Genomic DNA, 22,212 nt, shown 5'->3' with positions numbered 1-22,212 from the left:
CCATCACCCCCCCGCCCCAAAAACCTCATCTGTTCTGCTAGGATGGTGGCAAGCAGATGCTGGAGTTGATTGAACTCTTCGGGTGAATGTTGAAGAGGATGCGGGCCCCGGGTGGTCCTCCAGCTGGGTAGACGGACCTCAGGGGCATTCCTGCATTTTAGTGTGCATTTTCCTTGTCACCGCATGTTGTCCCCACCCTGATAAAACACCCCATTGAGAGGCATTTCTGCTCGTGGTTTTTGTGCCTGTGCTAGAAACAAGAAGTGCTAGGGTGAGAGCTGGGAGGAGGAGAGGAGGGCACAAGGGCTGTACCGACACGTCCCACAACGGCTTGCTCACAGCAGAAAATCCCTTCACCTGCCAGGAGCTATCATTAGACAAGGCGACACTGGATTTTTTTTTACCCTGAAAATGAACTTTAGGAGGATTTTCCTAGTGAAGTGCTTGCTGCTTTTGTTTCCCAGTGTAAAATGTGAGTTTTTCTTACCGTTTTTTGCTCTTTTGGGCTAGCATTGTTAAAATTGCTTTTTAAACCATTTACAACTTGGTGGGATGTTACTGATAAGAAACTAGTTCCACTTTCCCAATGAGTGAAGACCTTTGGGTTATTGCTATTATTGTTTGATTTAATTTTCAGCCGGGGGGAGAGCAGAACTTGAGTTTCCTATTCCAGTTACAATAATAAGCTGTAAACAGTTTTGGTTTTAAGTTAATGAGCCTTAATTTGACACATGTATAATGAGAAATGTCAGCATGCAGTTTTCTCTCTGCCCTTGAGGTAGCTTGTACTACATTAGAGATCCAGTTCACGGTGCATTATCGTATGTAATTTCCTTTTCTTATCAAAGATGAGCAAATCTTTTGAAAGTGCAAATTATATTCTTCCATAAATATTAACAGAAAGAGTGATATATCTCAGTGTCTTCAGTGGAGTTGAAGCCTAAGATGTGAAAACAGCAAACATACATCTTTTATATTTTGCATATTATTGCTCTCATTATTTTTTAAAATATTAATCTAAAAACTTAATTAAGGTGTTAACTCATAGATTAGAGAGAGTTATAAGAGATGGAGACAATACAATCATGCATAGATTTATTTTTTTTCTCTGTTCATTCCACTACAAATTGTATGTATGGCTGTTTAATGCTTTTCTTTTCCTCCAGAACAAAATTAATAGATAAATAAGGATTTTTTTTTTTTTTTTGTATGTGATATGTAAAACATCTTCCCCAGCAGAACTGAAGATTATTCCCTTGAATGGAAAACTTGTTTCGAAGACTTCCTTACTTCTCTAAAGTTACTATGGGAGCTTTTCCTTTTAACTCTTTCTTGTGACTGCAAGTGAGCTCTATGCAGCCAGTTCAGATCTTTCTGCCCCTTGGAGTGCATTTCATTTGGCATTAGGAGAAATGCTGTTTCATTAGCTAAACAAATTTTTAGTATCATATGTGTGAGATGATACTCAACTTTCCATTAGCAAGACTATGGAAATCAGATAAACATCCAGAGATGTGTCTAGGTGGTCTGTCCATAGAGATGCCATTGAATTATCCTTGAAAACTTAGAATTTTTTTTTTCTTCACTTCCAGAGAGAAGAAATAAATGATAGTATCTGTTATGTAAATAAATCCTATTACTAGCTCTAAATACCTGTGCGTGACTGACCAGAAACAAGTATCAGAATTCAAATATTTGGGTATAATCTGTAGTGTCATCTGCGTGGAGGATAGCTGCTTCCAAGATTGTTTGGTGGATAGCTTGATTTCTGAATGATTCATTAGATACATCAAATACCTTGTAAGAAATGCAATAGTGAAATAACATCCTCTCCTTAGACTGGGGGTGAACTGCCGGAAGCCCTTCAGTATTAATTTTCTTGTTGCAGAGGCACACTATTTTAGTTCTTTGATTATCGCTAAGATTGTTAGTTTCATGAAATAGCAAATGGATTTCAGTTCCCCCCCCCGTGATATAGTTTATCATTGTCCTAGATACCAGGAATGAAGGACTGTAACAGAAATACGCATAAACATAGTTTTTTCTCTCTGTGGGGAAAAAGTGCTTAAAATACATAAAATTAGAGCAGAATCAGCTCTATCTGGTGATGTGAAGAGAAATCCCCTCCTGCCGATCAACTTTATCCTGTAAATTGAAGAGGAATGAACACAAGAAAATGGCAAATGAAATAAGCTGTGGCTCTGAGTGCATATTGGGTTGTCAGTGAGCTTCTCCCACCTGACACCTGCGAGCACTTTTCTACCTCCTCCTGCAAATTTTACACCTGCCACGGGGGTGGAGACAGTACCTTACCTGAACTGACCTCCCGACAAACTTTGCACTCGGAAGTCCGGGTTCACTGGCGATGGGCCCTGCAAAGGCAGGCTGGAGGGGAGAGGGCAGCCACCCAGGCACAGCCTGAAGAGTGCATCATCTCCACCGGTACTAACGTGAGTGATGTTTAGCAGCCTTGGCTTTCCTGAATATCCCCTTCAGCAGCCACACGCTAAGTGCTGCCCAGTCCTGGTAGCACCTTTGGGAAGCACCTACTCTTACCTGTTCTGGAGAGGGGACCTGCCATCAAAGGAGACTTGCAAAGAGAAAAGATTTTTTTGGGGCCTCTGCTTATCTCCCAATGTCTCCAGTGCCTGCCCGATCCGTTCATAGGATGTGGTCAGCTGTTTGTTTCTCCCCACCTTACTTGCCCCACCGTGATCCTGTGCTAGAAAAATAAAGTGGATATATTCCAGCGGGGCAGGGTGCCTGGGATGGGTGAGAAGGGCGCACTGCAAGCTGGCAGCACCGGGTCTGCCTCCAGTTCAGTGTCTTACACTCACTCACTGCTTGACATGGACCACTATTATTATTATTATTGTTATTGCCATCACTGTTATTGCCGAACTGATCCTACTGTCCAGGGCCACTACTAGTTTGTGTTCTTGCTGTCCGCAGTGATGTTTGCAGCGATGGGTGCTCTGAGCGCCAGCCGGTGCCACGTGCAAAACATGCCGAAGTGACCTCATTTTCAGGAATGGTTAAGTTCAGGGTTAAGTTCACAGGCAGCTATGAATCTTGGCATCCAAAATTACTCCGAATAAGTCAGACAGAGTATAAAGCTGGCTTTTGAAAGCCGGACTCTTAGCTTCCTCTCCTCCCAGAATTAAATTGGGTGCTGACATTCATCTAATGAATGATCAAGAGGCACTTTGGAGCAGGGGAAGAAAACAGCGTCAGTCATGAAGAGAGGCAGCTCAGAGGGGGTAGCAAGTGACAGCCTTTTGGGTCACCGTGATGGCTGCCGAGCATGGCAGCGGGGTCTGCTGGAGACATGCTGACGAGCTGGTTGTGCTTCCCTTTACAGGCTCTGTCACCAACTGGATTTACACTGCAGTGAATGAGACGGCTCTTCTTAGCATCGCTGCTGCTGGGAGCATATATGATGCAACGTGGCTGAGAGACAGACAAAAGTTGCTTCAGATAAAAGATAACAAAGTTAAGTACTATGTGAACAAGGACCAGTGCAGGTGTAAAATCCTCTTCAATGGGACTCTGCAAATAGAGCACGTGGTGAAAGAGGACAGTGGAAAGTACACAGTGACTGTTTATCAGGATGATGGAAAATTGAAGGCAGAAGAAGACATAATGTTCATTGTTCAGGGTGAGTTTTTGCTCTGCCCATACCATTCCTAGCATAGCTGAATAAGACTTGGTGTTCCCATTCTCTCCTACAGCCTTTCCCACTTATTACCCCCCATTCTGTTTTGGGGGTACTTCTGTGAGATGTACCTCTTTCCTCCCGCCACTGACAGCAGTCTGCCACTCTTCTCCCTTCTCTTGCTCCTGTTGATGCCCTCTGGTCCCCTGCTTCTTTCTGGCTCCCCTCTCTGTCAGCCACCAGGTTTCTACGTGTGCCCAAGCAAGCAGCCGTGAGCGCGTCCATGTTGGCAGCAGGGTGAGTGCGGACGGCCATACTGCAGCACCGCATGTGGTGCCAGGACCCCTCGGGCCCTGAGCTGTGCTCTCAGGAGCACCATGCTGCCAGAAACTTCTTGTGGGTGCACAGCAACCTGTGGCTGTGGCACTGTGCACTTCTGGCACTTCTGGTGCTATTTTATAGGCACTGAGTTATGACTTTCGGTCTCTAGCTACTGCTCCAGCAAGGTGAGCACCTTGTGTTGCATCTGCCAACCTCCTGAGGAGAGCTCAGGTGGCACTAAATGCCTGTATTTAGGCAATGAGATCCGATTCCATTTTTGCTCTAACATGAAAAATAGCCAGCAGTCACCTCCCCTGAGATACACCATCATAGGTGTTGAATTTGTAGGCGAAGAGGACTCCTGCACCCTATCCTAGCATAACACAACAAATACAAAGATTGTACTGTTCAAAGCACACTTTAGCACACGCCTGGGGATTGTATCTGCATGGGTTCAAAGCATGAAGGCAGCTTCCATTCCTGTGCTGTACCTCGTCCTGAGAGATCAGAGCTGTAGCAGCTCAAAGATTTTGGGATGACTAGGGAAGAAGGCGGTGTCTCTTCTGGTCCTTTATGGCTGCTGTCACCTCTCCAGACCACTCAGCTGTTGGGCAGCATGTTTTTTTTTCCCAGCAAGAAGATGATTTTGCTGTGTCCTTCCTCAGCCAGCATGCACAGCTCTGCGAGCCTCTTGAGTTTGTGGGCACCAGTGGTACTACAGAAATGATGCCTCAATGAGGCAGCAGCAGCAGCAAAGAGGGCTGGAATGGTTTCTGCGCAGGGGGAGGCCCTGTGGCTAACAGACTGCTGAAAAGTGAGGGTGTCTCACTGCCTTGGGAATTATTATTGCTAACTGTCTACCAATTCAGGAAGTCATCAGGGCCCGATGCTACTTAAGCTTTAAGGCACCGGGCTGTCATTGGGTGTCCTGGGTTCAATTTCAGGTTAAGGTTGCAACCTAGCTATGTGCTGCATCATTTCATCTACCGTGCAGCAGAGAGGTTGCCTTATGTCTGATAGCGGTTTTGAAAATAAAGTCCTTTAGTAACTGTCAGGTGCTAGAGTCCTTTGTCAACCAGATTATACTTTGTTACTAGGGTTGGACAAACAGTGGTTCCAAAAAAATAATAGTTTAGATGATATCATCACAGAAGTCCATCACCAGGACCTGGACTCTAGTGTTTCACACTGGGGTGTTCCCCTGACTGACAGGTTACAACTTGCAGAAGAGGAGTGGGCTTAACAAGGAAAGGGTGGCTGCAAATGTCACAGTGTGAACCTAGACTGCATTTGCTATCAAGCAACCCTTATTGGCTTTAAAATGTATGCTCTCTATAACTTACACTGTCTCTAACTATGGGTGGCTCTGGCATGTTTTTGTTTACCTGGTCTAAAAGGTAGAAATTAAATTTTTTCCATCTGATGTCCCTGCCAGTTGCCCCTAGCTGAGGAAAGCCCCGCAGGCTTTTCTGGCTCTTTCAATGCCAACAGTGATAGAGAAGCTGGAACAGAAATGTAGCTGGTGGTTTGCAGGACATAAGAAGAGACCGAAATCAGTTCTCTCTGTCATAAGCTCATTGAAAGCTAAGAGGTGTCTGGTTTGTGTTTTCTCTTCTGTTTTGATGGGTTTTCATGCTGTGGCTGTCGTGCTAGCTGAGTGCCTTTGGTAGTACCTAAAGCATCGTAAGTAGCTGTTTGCCCTGCCTTAGAAGAAATCTCTCCTGATGGCCACAGGCAGATCAGAGCCAACTTCATTTGCACCAAAACAGTGGGGCCGAGTGGGAGGGGGCTGTGGCTCCCAGTCCCTCCCATCCGCTGCCTCCCCCCGAAAACACAGCTTCCTCCCCTCGCCTGCCTGGCTGGGAGCCAGGCTGAGCCTGAAAGTAGTCCAGCCGTGGTGGTGCAGCTCTGCTTTGCTAGGCCAAACGTGCAGGCTAATATACTGCATTTCCTTTATTATTGCCATGTTACTTCTGTAGTAGGGGTCTAATTTGCTCTTCATTCTTCTCTGGTTTCATTAGCTGCTGTTACTCCCTTACTGCTCCTTGGGGGCTGATGCTCTGTTCTGCCTAATAATGGAGGTTTTCAAAAGGAGAAACCATCTCAGACGTGCCTGTCCCTTCTCTTCTTTTTCAGAGCCTGTCCCTCAGCCAATCCTCAGTGCTGAATGCATGAATAAAACTATATCTGTCAAGTGTGAAGTGAAGCAGAAGAGTAAAGACGAAACATTTATAATAGAACTGACACAAGATAAAAGCAAAAAAATCCAAAAGAATGCAACAAAGTTGGAATTGCGCGCACAGTATTCTGGGACGTTCACATGTGTTGTTAAGAACCAAGTCAGCAAAAAGAAGGCTGAAAAAGTAATTAAGTGCTCAGGTAAAAAAATTATTTTTGCCAGAATCTGCTAGGGCAGACCCAGAAAGCCTGACGCAGTTGCACATATCTGCAGGACTGGTCCAGGTGCCGGGGGAAGATTGAGGGTTCCCGGTACCCAGTACTGAGTCTAACGCTGCCGCAGTTATCGGGAGCCAATGCTGCTGTGGTAGCCAGGATGTGAGTCGTGCTTTCTGCTTGCCGTTCCCCAGCCTTGTCACATCTCCACCCTCCCCACCCTGCTGCTGCCTGCCCCACTGCTACCCTTATGGCACCCCTGCTCCAGCAGCAGGGAGGCCAAGCAGGGGACAGTGGGATGTGAGGTGGGCCATGCTCCACCTCTTCTCCTGTGGCCAGTGGTGTTTTGCCTGATGCTCAGTGAGGCCTGGGGATCGCTGGAAGAGGAGGAGAGGTTTTTCTGGAGTTAAGGGCCTTGTGGGTGGCAGAGAGGCCCCAGGGGTGCACTGCAATGCTGCTTCCGCTGGAGGTGAAGTCTTCTGGGGGAAACTGCAGCCTGCCAGCGAGATCAAGCTGGCTGAGGGGTGAATGAATGACAGAGAGATTCTTGCTCATCCTGTCATTTTCTTCCTCCCCTCCATCACTGCCGACTCTTCTTCCAAAAGTTGCCAGAGGTATCCTGACAGACTTTTTGGTGTCAGCATCCTGACGGACTCAAGTGGTGTCAACCATCACTAGTGGTAGACCAATGAAGTAAAGGAGCAAGTGGGGAGGTGGGCTTGAAAGTGTTTTAATCCCACACAGCAGTCTGCAAAACGCAGAAAGCACTTTCCCCCTCATTTTTATCCTCCTTTATTCCTTTAAAACTAATGGTATTTCCCAAAGGTTGACTTCAGTCAATCTGTCCAAAGCCAAAGAGTTGGCTTCAGTAAGATAGTATAAAACTACCCAAGCTACCACAACATAAATGAACAGCTTATTTTTGGAAAATATGGCTTGGGATCTTCTCCTATGTATATGAAGCCATGGCATTGATTTCAGGGGATTTGCTCTTGATTTACATTCTTATGGTGGGGAAATCAGTTGCACATCATTATTTTTCTCCTCTCCATTTCATACCTATGAAGGTGGTTGTTGCCCGCTACCTGTAGATGTGAATGGGTGCTCTCACAAGGGGAAGAATGAGCTGCTTGGACTCTCCAGCTTGGCCTAGAAATCAGGAGGGAGGTTATGGAGAACTTAGCTGAGCTTTGGGGTTGCATGGCTCAGATGAACATGGCTCAAATGTACCATGGATTTTCTTACTCACTTGAAGCAACAGCCTTCTAAACCACAGATGGAGCAGAAGAACTGAAGCAATTGCATTTTAAATGGACAGGGTCATGCTGAAAATTATTAGATAGGCAAAAGAAGTCATCACTCCCCCCCCACACCCCGTAAAAGTTTTGAAAGTTAAGGCAAAACCAAGGGACGGATCATAATGGTGTGACACTGGGTGTGGTGTTCAGTTCAAAATTCAGATTTTGGGGAGCTTTGTCCCCCAAAAAGCCAAGGGAGGTGCACTTCTGCTGAGTTCAGCTCCACAGTGCCTGTGCTTGAGCGTGAACACTGAGTGCCACGAGGACAGCCCAAGCAGGAGGTGGCAAAGGCAGGCTAGTGTCCAGCAAATCTTATCTGGCCAAAATAAGGAACACTCATATAAATTTTTGCTCACTGGGCAAACTGAACTCTCGTTTTGAGGCTGTGGGATATTTTTCCTTTTCACTATTTTTTTAAATTTGCGTACAGCCAAAAATTGAAGAGGAAGTACCAAAATACTATGAAGCAAGCTAGTCTCAGTGTTTCCAGCTCAGTAGGAAGTACTTAAAAAGTTTTTGTTTTTTTTTTTAGATGCTGAGCACTGCCTGGATGCTCGTTGTCCTTAAAAGGGTCCATTGCTAGCAGGAGCAGGGCATTTGTGGTAACTTAAATAAGATGAGCTGTCACACATGAATGCTCTGGTTTCAGTTTTCTGCAGAACTTGAATCCATCAGGGAGCAATCAAAATTCTCCACAATGAGGACCAGCAACTTTCTGCTGTGTACAGAGAAAAGGCAAAGGGTGCGCTCTCTTGCTGGGGCTGCCTTTACAGTCAGTGGAAGAAGATATAGAATTCTACGTAGACATTGTGGAAGTTCTTTCTTTCTTTCTTTCTAACAGCCTCTTTCATTCTCTTAACTAGGCCAGCTGGACCTTTATCTCATCTTAGGCATAGCAGGAGGTGCAATCTTCTTTGTCATCTTCGTGATTTTGCTTATTTATTGTATCAGGAAGAAGAAAGCAGAAAGACTTGAAGATGATGGTAAGTGTTTAAGGGGCTTTATGTTGCTAACCAGCCACCTAAAATCTTAGAGCTCCCTGCTGACAGCACCCCTGTGGGCAGGAGCATGCTCTCTGCCTTGGCATGAGCAAGAACCTGGTTTTGGCATATGGTGGATCTCAGCAGATTGGCTGGCATTGCCAGTCTCGCTTTCTGATACATGCTTTGAACAAGAGACTTCTTGTTCTCAAGCCCTTTTTTTTATTCTTGGGGGAAGAATTGCTCCTCTAAAGCTTGGCCGAGGCCACCAGTCATGAGCATCCGTGGGGCTAAAATACACAATTAGATATCCCGGCAGCAGATTTTTTTCATTAAATTTATATGGTGTAAAATTAGGATCCTTGAAATCATTAGTCACATTTGGAAACATTGTAGATAGTGAGAAGGGGCAAGAAGGACTCAGCTTTTCTGTGAGTTTCCTAAGGCATCTCACAGAATTTGCCCTCCCTACAGAACAATGTCCTTGGAGGCCTGTCACCACTGGAGGTCCAACTTGGGGTACTTTAAAGAGTTGAGGTTTTCAGAATGGGCAGAGATTTTGTCTGTTGTCCAAAATACATGCCTCTTTAAGACCACAAGATTTCTTTAAGATTTCTTTAAGATTCTTTAAGACCATAAGCCTCTTTAAGACCATACTCTGCCAGAGTCTTCTCTGAGAGTGGGCTCTCACTCGAGGTTGCCTTGAAGTGCAACCCTGGGCATTGCTGCTAGTTTGGGTGGACAGAGGATACTGAGCTGCCACTCAGGAAGAGTTGTCTGGCCCACCTGGAAGGGGAGGCTAAAGCAGGAGGGAGGTCACCCTGGCAGGGAGGTCGCCCTGCAGCCAGGGGAGCACCTCTGCCGTTAAAGGCTTGTTTCAGAGTCCTGCCCCCACACACTGTGTCAGGCTTCCTGTGTAGTCTTAAATAACAGCTAGTCTCTGCGTGAGTCGGTTCTCGACTTACAAAATGGGAGTAAAAGCTCCTCTGTACACCACAACAGTCTTTGTCAAGATAACGAGGGCAATGCCTGAAGGAAACCTCAGCTGATAGCTCAAAGGTGCTAGTGGTTAGGCTGACAACAAGGGTGAGCGTGACCGGTCCCATGGTCGAGGGGAGTGCAACCTCACTGCACCTCAGTGTGGGTAACTCGCCATGGCCCTCCTGTTCCCCCCAAAGTTACAACCATGAAGAACAGGCAACCGCTTTCCCCATTCTCTGGGAAAGCTCACCAGAACGCAACCACAGGATGTCATCGCAGAAGGCTTGCCATAGCTTATGAGCACAACGCTGGTGTGAGCATAGCCATCTGAGTGTTATTTTACATTATGGCTGTTTGTTTGTGTTTGAGTGGGATACCTGACTCCCTCAACTGTGCAGTGATAGCATATCTTCAATTCTTGGGTCTGGATTCAGCAAGAATTAAGAAAAAGGGAAGTATGGGAAAATGAGAACTAATATAAGAGGATGACTAGCCTCTTTGAAACAGTTTGGTGTGGGCTTAAGGCCATATCAGCATCCCAAGAGGTAAATCCCTCAATCCCTAAACTAAGCTGACTGACATTTCAGAAATCGTGAGTCAGTGATCAAAAGTCAGCTGGCATGAATTTACTTCTTCTACGTGTGGGGAAATGAATGCTGGCAAAGTGGAGCTCTGGCTTCCAGGTGCCTGGAAATGCCAGCACAGATAGTGGCAGAGCAGAGTGCTTTGATGTTGCCTCCTGGGGTTACATCTCACTTTCCAAAAGAGGACAGAGCAGCTCAGGCTGGGGGTGTCTGCTGGGGCTGCCCTGGCAAAGTCAGTTCTCCCAGCACAGGGCAGAGCTGCCCCAAAAGCCCCCAGGTACCTTGACCTCAGCCAGGGAACCAAAAAGCCTTTGGGTTTGCCCAGGGTGCGCAGGCAGAGGTAATTTTCGTTGCTGCACTGGAGTAGCAGGAACACCTGAGAGTGACAGTGGCCTTTGAGGTAAGACCAATATTTGTCTTTTTCTTGCTTGGGACAAGCGTTTTTCCCTGGCTGTTCAACTTCTGCTTAGACTCGAGTAAGTGCCTGATTGCCACGTCCTTCTGTCGTTGCAGACGAGGAGCGAATGCCACAGGCTCGCCGGGCTGACAGTGAAATGGTGGTGCGGGAGCTCCCTCAGCCGCTGTGCAACCCTACCCCGAAGCAGCTGCGCGTGCAGCAGCGGCCGCTGCCGCAGCCCCAGGTGCAGCAGCAAGCAGTGCCCCCGCGGCCCAGGCCCCGCACTCAGCAGCAGCCTACAAACCACCCGAGACAAAGACCTTGAACGTCTGCCCTGAGAGGGACAGTGGTCTCTCTGCTCCACCATTCACTGGGAAAAGAAAGTTTCCAATAGTCAGGAACCCCTCCCGCCCAGCCTTGCATAACGCTCAGCTATGGAACGGCAGCTTTCATTGCAGAAAATTAGAGAGAGCATCAAATGGAGATGAAGAGACCCAGTGGAGGAGATTCAAGGTGATGGGCATTCATCCCTGTGGCCATTTTTCTTCAAGTGTCTCCATATTAGGGTACGGAGCATTGAGCCTTGAAACCTGTGTCTTTCTGTGAACAAGTGTGGTTCACTTGTTTTTACCACACCTTGTTGTCTTCGTGCTTTTTGGATGGATTATATCAAGAAGAAGCTAAAGCTCTGGTGAGACAACATGGGCCTAAGGATCTTACAGAGTTTTGTCACATCTCTTTCCTTTCTCCTGCCACACATTAGGACAGCCCTCTGGCTTCAGCATCAAATGCATGACCTCCTGGATCAACAAATAGTTGTATGTAATTAAATGCTTGTCTGAAGTTGAAAGAATTGGTGTCATCTAAAGCAGAGAAGAAAATACTGAAAGGAGATGTGAGAGCCCTGAAGCATGCATGTGGCAAAAACACAAGTGGGAAAGGAGTAAACTTTTCAGTTTATCTACCATGTTTAGAACAAGAAACCACAGGCTTAAATTGCAGCAAAGGAGAGTTAGGTCAGGAATTTTTTTTTTTTTTTTTTTTTTTTTTCTTCAAACAAAGCACCAAAATAGATTTCTGGGAGAGGATCTCCAGCGTTGGGAGTTTCAAAGGGTGAATGAGGCAACCATCTGTGAGGCATCCTCGTCCTGCTGAGGGCCAGGGGAATGTGCTACACGGCCTCTCCAAGGACTGTTTCAGCTCAGTTTTCTGTGACTCCTTGCTGGCAAATAAAATGAAACTTTATTTTCAGCATAGGTCTGTCTGGCTATCCAGACATTTTTTTTTTGTCATAGAAGAGGTCTGGTATCCATTGGCTCATGAAACAAGCGTTACAAACTGCCAAGCAGTCTAATTACCAGTGGCATTGTCTGAATTGACATGGCTTTTCATCGTAGGGCCTCCTGCTGATGGTGAGGGACCATGACCCTTCATTTTGCTGGTAAGCACCTCATGTATAACCAGCTGATGATAGAGAACTACTGAGATCTCCCTCCCAAAGGGAGAGGTTGGACTGCAATAACTGCGCCTGCATCGCCCTCCATGTGCTGGACAAACACTGCTCGCTCCTCTGGTCCTTGGAGATGTCCGTAACTGCCTCTGTGGGACAGCTGAGGAGCCGAGAGAGGACAGACCTTTTTAGAGCAATGTCTGAAGGGGTACACCAGCCCACCTGCTGTAAGAGGCAGCGCAGGTGGAGGAGGAGAGAACTGCGAGAGCCACAGAGCACGAGACATCCAGCTAGCACGTTGTGGCATTAGGCAGAAGAACGTGTAGTACCTCTTTCAGGCTTGACTATCCTACACACGCCAGGGGAGTTAAAATGGCCATCCTTTGTTCTCCTTAGAAGTGTGACTATTTTTATCTTCTGGTACAAGGGCAGGGAAGTAATTTGTCAGGGAGAAGGAGGTCTCTGCCTCCTCCAGAGCTCAGTCACTTTGCTTGAACTCCGACAGCAGACGCAGCCCTGGGAGTGTCACTTGCTCTTGCCTTAGCTTTCTGCAGCTTGTTTTAGGGCTTTCACTATTTAAAGTTGCATTTGGTAAACGTTTCATGGTTTATTTTGTAACATAGGCTATATCCCTGTAGTGAATGAATAAAGATGAGAGTGAGTGGAGAGGATCTTAGTTCACACCTGCACACCTGTGCTGGTACTTCAGTATCTGGATCTCACTTTGGTACAAAGGAGGCAAGAAAAACGTTTTGGTCTCTGAGCCACGGAAACATGGACACAGGAGGTTTCACACCGATCCCCAGGAGGTAGTGGCTGTCACCTGAGTGCTGGCAGCTGGTGGGCTCGGGTTGGTGTGGGTGAGCACAGCCACTGTGCCCACCTGCCTGCTGTGGCAGCGTGCTCTGCCTGTCCTGCGTGGCCAGAGCTTTATCGGTGCCTTCTCCAGAGCAAGCGGCCGAGCTGGGACTCCTCTGTGGTTATGGGAGCACTGGTCCTTCCTGGGAGAGAAGGACGGTTACTGGGACCTAAGGAGGAGAGCGGGGTCCTCCTGGGACCCCCTGCCACTGAATAGTGCTCTCTGTACCCTGAGCTTAACAGAGCTGCAGGAATGCTTTGGAGATGCTCCTTCCCCACTGCAGAGGCTTGGAGAGCTTCTGTCGTACCTGTGAGAGACCCTCCTGGGCTTCCCACCAGCTGCTGCCCCGGGCCCCCCTCTGCTTGGGGCTGGTGCTGGTGGGGTGGCACTTGCCACAGGACCTTGCAGGAGGGCACCGGTGCGTGCGTGAGGTGGTGCCGGGGTGACTCTGGCCCAGCACAGAGGTGTACTCACTCTTCTGGCAAGGAACAGCAGCATGACGCTAAGTCATGCCCAGTATAGGAACGGGAGGCAAGAAGCTTTTCTACTGTTGGTCACAAACTGGGTCCAAACCCGCCCTCAAGACCAGGCTTGAGACCACCCTGTGAACTGTGGGAACCTCTGTTGTCTCAGCTTAAGGCATGTGAGGGCTGAGCACACCCAAAAGCTGCCCTTGGTTCCCCTTCCTGGGGAGCGGGGTTGCCAGCGGGCACCCTGAGTACAGGGCAGGCCAGAGGCCACGACAGTGGGCATGAGTAAAGTGTGGAGGTGTGTATTTTAGTACTGCCCTTCACCTGGCTGCTGTAACCAGAGAAGCACTCTCAGCTTCTGTGCCACTCACCAAGTCCTCCTCTGGGTTACTAGACTCTTGCCCTGTTGCTTTCCAGCTAAATGTTTCTCTCCTAGGTGCTAAGAGGCTCAAAGCTAAGTAAAAAGAGCTGAATTTAGCCCTGTTGGGTGGATTTGCACCAAAACAGTCCTCCCTCAGGCAGACAAGAAAATACTATGAGCACAGAGTCTCGTCAGGGCAATACTTATTTTTGATTGACGCCTTTTTTTGATAGTCACCATTGTTTTTGTGATGTCTCATGTTTGTTCTGATGCGCTGCAATGGATGCTGCTTGTACGGTCCTGAGTTCTACTTGGTGCCTACTTGGAAAGTCAGCAATTTTTCTGAATGTGTGTCATGGAGCATTCAAATCTCAGATTTTTATGCTGCAGAGGGTGTTTCAGTTCTGGAAAATGAGCTGACAGCGAGACCTAAGAAATAACAGGAAGTGTTTGGCTCTGGTGATACTTTCTGCAACCCTTCTTGGTTCTTCTTTCGTAGACACATCTACCAGTGAGTCACACAAGATGTAGTGTTTTTTCCCATTCTTGTTAAGCGGAATGAGACGAGAGGGCTGACGTGCTGAGCTGTGCTCTGTAAGGACGCTGGCTTGCCCTCCCTGGTTTGGGAGGCATGGCTTATGCTGCCTGGGTGTTAGCAGGGATCAGTTTTGCTTGGTGATGTGCTGCAGAGCCAGCACTGAAGGCATGGGAGGAGTGATCCAAGCAGGTCTGTAGTCGTGCTGTGGTCAGTGCTCGCCGGTTGTGCAGTCTGAGTAGGCACCCAAAAGAGCAATGGTTGATCATACAGAAGATACAAATCTTCTATCCCAGTCTTAATCTGCTTGACATCGGCAGCACTTGCTGCCCAAACTCGGCCTTTCTAGTAAGGTATACAAGACCTGCTTGTATCTCAGCTGGGCATTAGCCAGTCCAGAGGGAGGCTCTCTTGCTTCTGGCACAGGCAGTGCTGGAGCCAGTTAGATAATTTCATTTCTAAAATAAAACCTCAGTCTGTAAAAGGTCAAGTAGGAGACCATGGCTCATTTAAACGTCTTTCTTGGAATGCTTGCCAAAATGATGCCATGGGGGAAAAGACACCAATTTCATCCTTATTCTGCAACAGGTCTTCAGGCTGTGATACAGAGACAAACCCCAGCTGAGACTGCGTTGCCCATCAGCTCCCTTCTTCATTCTGACAGACAGGGCATCACCTCCTCAGCCATGCCAAAACCTTGCAGAAGGCTTAAGAAATGCTGGGTTTGCCTTTCAAACCGTAGTCCTCCATGGGGTGCGCTACGTGTGATAGGCAGGAGCAGAGCTCAGCTAGGCGAGCGAGGTGCTCCACCAATGCTCCTCGCAGGTGCCGGCTGTGCGGCGAGCAGGCTGGCATGGCTGTCGCCTTCTGATCCCCTCACCCTGGCCCAGAGGGACTGAGGGGCTTGGTCATGTGCTGCGAGTGACAATGTTAAGAGGTTGGGCCTTAGACTTTTGGGTAAGATCAGTTTCTAGTAGCTATCAAGCTTGTGAACTAACCCTATCTTGTGCTGTGGGAAGAAAGATAAGAGTTAATTGAAGGAGAGCACAGTAAGAGGCCCTATGACAGCGAAGTGGCCTCCTGGCATCCTCTCCCACCCTCATCTTGGAGGAGGGATGCCAAATCCAGCTGTCTCCTCACCCTCTCCCCCAGCAAAGTGATCCTTTCCTCCCTGCAGATGGAAGTTTACGAAAGTGCCTTTTCCCATCCTTGCAGCTCGGGCTGCTGCCTTGAGCCACGGATCAGCAGAGGCCGTGGGAGCACTTCCCTCCCTCAGGGGTGCAGCTTTAGCCTTTACGCTTGCAGAGGGTCGCCAGAGCAGCTGCTCAAGGGGCCTCTGATGCTTACCCCAAACTGAAATCCCCCTCTGCTCCACTGCTGGAGAGGGGGAGAGCTGCAGCTCTGTGGGCAGAGGGTGAAGTCACTGTCCCAGCACAGCTGGGGCTGATTTGCCATAGCTGGGCTCCAAGCACCGTCTGCCAAGAAGGAAGCCACCCCTGACATGTCTGTCCTGAAAGGCCAGGAACGAGCCAATACCCTGACTGCCTGCCAGCTCCCCTTTGGAGGGCAGGATGGCAGTGAAAGTAAGAAACCGAGCAAAATTTCTCACCCTTAGTGGGTTCTCTTGGCAGGGCAAAGGCAAGCAACCCCAAGCTGGTGAGGATGCAAGCCTACAGCCCCCTCGCCAGAACTTTTCCTCCTTGACGAGGAGGAGGAGGGCAGGGATGAGCTGAGCTCGCCCAGGGAATAAGCCAGGCTCTGTGCACATAGCACACTGGACAACAGGGCAGGCGGAGAGGGATAGGCAAGCACAGAAATGGTTGCTTGAGAAGATGAACTGGATGACTACAGAGCAGGATTTGAGTCGTAACTTTATCATGCTTGCAGTTCTGGAATGGGGCTTCTCTTTCTGTACAGAGCTCTCACTCTGGGCAGGGGGCAAGCATTGCATGCCTTGCTGGGCCTCCTGCTTCCCCCTCCTTTTTCAATCCCAGGACCAGCTGCCTTGTGCTCACCTCTTGTGACAATTCCCCAGGCAGCACTACTGCAGCGTTACTTTCTATTCTAGCTTTCCTTTCCTACAAAACACCCACTCTGGGCGGTTTATTTTTCCTCTTTGAATGATACCTCAGCACTCCACCTATGCACACGTCAGCTTAAGGACACTGTGCCTGCCGAGAGGGGACTTCCAAGGTGCCCCTGTGGCTTCACAGCACGGTTCCTCTTCACCATGCCTGCCCCAGGAGGCCCTGCTCCAGGTCGTCTTGCTGTTGTCAGCTGTTGCCGTCGGGAACGATCCCTGGCTCCGAAAGGATAGAAGAGGGGTACACCTCTTTGCAGAGGAGGCAGGTATTGGTGTCGCCTGCCATGAGAGGTGCAGAGCTGCTGCTGACTCTCCCTTACCCGAGTCTCTCCGGGCACATGGTGAGCCCTGTCCACCCAGAGCCCGCGGTGCCGGCAGGCCCGGCTCTCCCTCCTTCGGCATGTGCATCACCGGTGTCAGCTGGGGATTTGATCGAAGTGCACGCGGAGGGAAGGAGAGGGCAAAAGTTAGGGTAGACAAATGACTAAGGCGACATTTGATTCTGCCCACCTGGCTGTCAGCAGCACCGACCTCAATACGGTGCCAGTGCGTTTGTTTTGGGTGTTATTGTTAGACAGTTTCTGCCTCCGGTGCCTCTGAAACATAGTTTTTGAGATAACAGGAAGAGATAACCCCACAACAGAGACGCTATCCGCATAGTAGTGCTCATTGGTTGCATTTCCCAGGCGCTTTCTCTGCCTACATAATAACAGCAGGCAAGCATTTCAGGTTGCTGCCTGCCCTCCCACACAAATACCCGCTTTTGCTTCCAGCCCTTCTGGGCGGCGTGGGGCAGGTGAGCGAGCGCGGTGCAAAGGCAAGGGGGTGCGAGCGGTGCGTGGCACCGGCACTGCGGACAACCGGAGGGGAGCAGCTCTGAAACAAAACTGTCTGCAGGCATCCCAGAACCGCATTTCTACGCTCACCGCTCCCTGGCTGAACACCAGTGGAATGGGGACAGGCGGTAAGGCCGGTGTATTAGGACAACTAGCCCTTGAGGAGCCTCACGCTGAAATGTAATGCCTGCTGGGACAGTCTGGGACCGCTGCTGCTAGCAGCCGGAGTCAGGCAAACCCCTCTTCCTCTGTTAAAGGCAAGGTGAGCTTTCCCATGAAGAATGAGAATGAAACGAAGGGGTGCTTGTTTGCCAACGACTTCCTACATAAGGGTGCCCTGGTTTCCAGCTTTTCTTCCACAAAACACGCATGCACCTTGCTTGCTTCCATGATGGGCTCTTCCCAAAGCCTGTGTCTGTCCCTTCCCCGTTTGGCTGGGTGCCCCAGAGCCCCCCTGTGTTTGCTGGCAGGTTCACTGGAGGGCCTGGGATGTCCTGCTAGGCAGAAGCTCACTGAGCTCCCTGCCCTGCAAAGGAGCTCTGTGCCAGAGGCTGGGGGCTTGCCCTGCTCTGCTGTTACTCCTGACCTCTCATCTCACCCTGGTGGTGTGTCCCATCCCTTGGTGGCTCTCCCTGCCCTGAGCACTATGAAGATGGCAAACCTGGGAGAGCGAGGGCAGTCTGTAGGCTTGGGATGCTACTGTGATGCTCCTGTTCATACTCCTGCTGGGGATGGGGTCCTGATTTCTCCTCTTGTCTGAGAAGGGAGTAATCGTGAGGTACTGATTTACGCCAGCATCACTGTTTTATTCCATTTCTACTTTCCTGGAGGTTTTACAGATGTTAAATGCACCACCTGAGGGAGCTGTGTCTCTGAGAATGGCTGTGCAACGCTGGGCTGTATGAACGGCTGTACAGACAACAGGCTCTACAACATATGGGTGATTGCAAGGCCTGCATGCTGCAGGCACGCCAGTCACTAGTAGCCAAAACTTCAATTTTGGTTGGCATCAATGTGATTTCAGTAGCCAGAGACAGTGTGAGTGAATGGCAGAATGAGGATGAGGTTCCTATTGCAGGGGAAGTGCCTGTGTCTCAAACCCAAAACTCAACCAGAAAAACCTCCAAAACCCTTTTGCTGAACTTACAATTTCTATAGACTGTTTTTCTTTTAGCTATTTAAAAAGAAGACAAGCTTAGTCAAAAGCTAGCCACTGCAAAGAGGAACCAAGTAACATGAACTTTTTTAAAAAGCCCTGACAGGAAGAAAACATGTCTGCACAGCAAGTGACTTGTAGGAGCCTTTAGGTCCTGTAGTGGAAATTAAATACTGAGTGTTGGAGGAGTTGCTGAGAATCCAAGGTCTTCCAAAGGAAGGTCTGTTTAATAAGGAAAACGGGATGGAAATAAATGCTGTCCCCACCCTCTTTCTTTATCAGACATCTCACCTTGCCTAGAAATTTAGGCCACACATGGGCTGCCTAGTCTCACACTGCTGAGAACAGCCAATATGTCCCTGGCTATTGCTGCCAAAGTACGCTCTCTTATCAGGCTCATTCTTGTCCATCCTGCCCCTCTTCCTTGGCATCCCTGTACCACAGGGAAGGCTTGCCCTGGGTAACTTCTAGGGAAAAGAGGCTGGATGCGTCCATTTCTGAATGTCAAATGTTACCTGCAGTAGACCTCCCTGTTGACGTTGGGAACATCACATCAGGAAAATTGGGTTAGCTTTAGGAAAACCACCAAGCTGCAGCTCTGAAGAGCCACAGGTGGTGCCAGGGTTAGAGGGGATGTCGACAAGTGAGGAGAGGCATTTCAAGATGGCAACTATAGAAGAAGTAGCCGTGAATCTCCTTTCTCTCAAAGCATCTGTGCTAGAGAAGGACATCTGTGACAGAGCACCTGAGGCAAGTGCAGGCGTGATGTCTTATCTAGAGATGAAAAACCACCACTACCGGTGGGCACCCAAGCAGCTGTCTCAACTGACTCAACATGTGTATACACATGTTAAGCAGTGAGAACTGTTAGTCCCCTCCCTCCCCTGAAGTTTTGAAGGACGCATGCTTCTGAAGCCCTAATAAGAAATAGTACAGAAGAATGGTTTACAGGCCTAGATTGATCAGAAGGGAAGGAAAAGCTCTGCTTCTCCACGGTATAAAAAGAAGATGCTGCATCCTTTTGAAAAAAAACCTGCTGTAAGAAGGTGGGATGAAAGAAATGATACAGATGATGCTTCTCTGTGGGACAGGGGGGACTTGTGTGCATGAAGCATGGGAATTTTGTGCTATGCCTGTTTTACAGCCAGAGCTGGCCATTTCCACTGGTCCTGAGCTAAAGTCTGTACCTTGGGTGGTGAACAGCATGGCTGGAGGAGGGGGCACAAAGCCGGACCCACACTCAAGGGGCAGCTAGCCCATTGCTGCTCAGGGGACTGATGCCTGCTTGGTCTCACTGGAGGAGAAAGGGAATTTGTGGGCTGGCCATACAATGGTGACAACAGCTTAGGAATGCTTTATTTAAGCGCAGCACCTATTAGGCAGCTTCTGGAGCACACCTCTAGGCAGGGAAGGCAGTTTACAGCGCAGCTCTACCTAGCAGCTCCTGTACGAAGCCTTGTCCTGCGGGATTTGGCCTGGTGCTTCGTTCAGCAGTGCTATCAGCTGTCTCCAGGGTCAAGAAGTGGAGGCAGCAGGTGCCCTGCCTGCAGCCACCTGCTTGGTGCTGGTGTGAGCGCGGGGTGCAGAAGAACATGTTGGTGCTGTCATCTAGTGGGACAACATGAGCATGGCCTGGCCATGGCTCTGTGCCCTTCCTCCCCTGCCTTTTACTCCTCCCTTGGGCTAATTTACATCCTGACTAATAGGCTTGGGAGTATTTGGGGGCCGTAAAGCTTTTCCCTAGAATAGGCAGTGGGGAAGCTGTTATTGTTACAGCCTTCATACACAGTTTTTATAAGGCTTGCGTATCACAGGCTAGGCTTAAAGGGAGCTCATCCAAGCTCATGAACTCAGCTGGCGCTCATGTACCTCCCCCCAGGAGAGTGTATTTTGTGCCTGTGAAAGAGCTCAGCCCAACGCACAAACAGAATAATGGTTAAGTGCCCATCTAATTTGGATCTTGTTTTGCACCCAAGGAAATCTGAATGATCAAGGCTAGAGACATCTCTTAAGCACTTGATTTCTGTGATTTGTATTCAAAACACAACATCAGTCGCTACTTTCTGTTGGTGAGCTCCGCTACGATCAGGTTCAAGTTTTGGTTCCTCTTGCAGCTGCTCAGACATGTTCTGCCACTTACACAGCACGTGGCAAACCTCCCTGTCGGCTGCCCCGAACTTTCACAGAGGGTACATTGAGATGACTTGTCTTCCGGAAGACAAACCCCAATCTCAGAGACAGTATTTGGGATGTGTTCAAGGCTGAGCGGCAACGGAAGGGCAGAGGTGGGAGTAGGGCCTTGCAGCTCATCTTACGTCTTTCCTGGCCTCTAATGGCTTCATCCCGTAAGCGCCTCCTCGTTCCTTTCACAGAAGAGGGAATGCTGGAAAATCTGATGCTGCTAATTCTGGTGGAGGAACTGGAATGCAAACCACAGCCTGAGCAGGGGGCAACAGGGAACCGAAAGCAGTCTCCCAAATGAGAAGCATTGGCGTGTTTTTGTTTTTAAAGATGCAGGGATTTCTTAACCGTATTCTAAATAGAATTGTAGAACAGCCCAGGTTGGAAGGGACCTCAGAGATCATCTTGTCCAACCTTTTAGTGGGAAAGGGAGCCTAGATGAGATTATCTGGCACCCTGTCCAGTTGCATCTTGAAAACCTCCAGCAATGGGGACTCCGTCAGGTCCCTGGGGAGGCTGTGCCAGTGATTGGTTGTTCTCACTGTAAAAAATTTATTTCTTATAACAAGATGAAACCTCTCCCAGTGCAATTTGTACCCATTGCCCCTTGTCCTCTTTATGTGGCTCCTTGTGGTTTAGGTTGAAATCCTTCATCTTTCTATCTCTGAAACACTTCTGTTCTTGTGTGATGGAGTGTGATCTTTGGTGTCCCAAAGGAAATACAGTTATGAAGGTATGTGTTGGTCCCCATTCATGTGGTCCTTCTCTACCCTTCCTTCCTACCCTTCTCCTAGTCTTTTTCAGGAAGCACATTAAGTGACAGGTTACATCTGCTTAAGTACAGTAAGTGTTCGGTTTCTAAAGGACTCCTAGTTTAATTTCTCTTATTCTCTTCTGCTGTGAAAAGCACGCCCTGCCCCCTGGTTAACTATTCCAGCTCACAGGGCCAGCTACGGCGGCTGCAGAAGCTCGGCGCTGCGAGGCTGATGGTGAGCAGAGGAAGGTCCTGGTGGGTTTCCCCCTCCACACATGGGAATGATGGGGGGGGGGGGGGGGGGCGGTCAGGAAAAAAAAAAAAAAAGGCCGCAAACACATTTGCTCCTAGAAGTGTGTTTTTGGTGAAAGCTGCCGAAAGGTGGCTGTGCTGTGCCAACGAGGGCAGCCGGGACCAGCCAGATCATCGCGCCGGGGCGCCCGGGGCTGGGCCCGAGCCGCCCCCGCCCGGCCGCCGCGGGGGAGCCGGGCCGGCTGCGGGCGGGGCGGGCGCCGCCGCCGCTCTGGCCCGACCCGAGGAGAAACCCCGGCAAGGCCAGGAGAGGGCACCTGAAAACAACTGTTTTGGGCAGGGTTGTGGCTGCTGTTGGGCTCTTCCCTCTCCTCCCCCCCCCCGCCCTTTGCGCAAACCCTGAGAGCCGTTTTCATCTTCCTGGGAATTTGCTGCTTTGTGGGATGAAAGGAGAGCGCAAAGCCCCGCTCGGTGTGCGGGCAGCAGCGGGCTGCGCCTCTCCCGCCTGCATCCAGCCACCGCTCCCCTCCCGCCCCAAATTCTCTCCCCTCTCCGCACACATGCCCATGCCCGCGCCCCGCAATGTGCTCATCTGCAAAACACACGGGCACATGCAAGTATAGCGTAACCACACAGCAATTCTGGGACCAAAACCAGATCTGGTT

At 49.2% G+C, this 22,212-nt stretch overlaps 1 protein-coding gene across 1 annotated transcript; it reads left to right on the top strand.

The window, feature by feature from the left end:
• Nucleotides 1–356: 356 nt before the first annotated feature.
• On the top strand, nt 357–11,591 carry CD2 (CD2 molecule). Its single transcript, XM_082303832.1, has 5 exons — nt 357–472; nt 3,362–3,658; nt 6,113–6,355; nt 8,532–8,651; nt 10,727–11,591. The coding sequence occupies exons 1-5, from the start codon at nt 412–414 to the stop codon at nt 10,933–10,935; spliced, it is 930 nt and encodes a 309-aa protein (XP_082159958.1). The 5' UTR covers nt 357–411; the 3' UTR covers nt 10,936–11,591.
• The last annotated feature ends 10,621 nt before the right edge of the window (nt 11,592–22,212 follow it).

Source organism: Platalea leucorodia (genome assembly GCF_965183815.1).
Source record: "Platalea leucorodia genome assembly, chromosome: 2".
Taxonomy (NCBI): Eukaryota; Metazoa; Chordata; class Aves; order Pelecaniformes; family Threskiornithidae; genus Platalea; species Platalea leucorodia.
The sequence above is the reverse complement of the archived record's forward strand: the minus strand, read 5'-3'. Positions and strand labels throughout refer to the sequence as shown.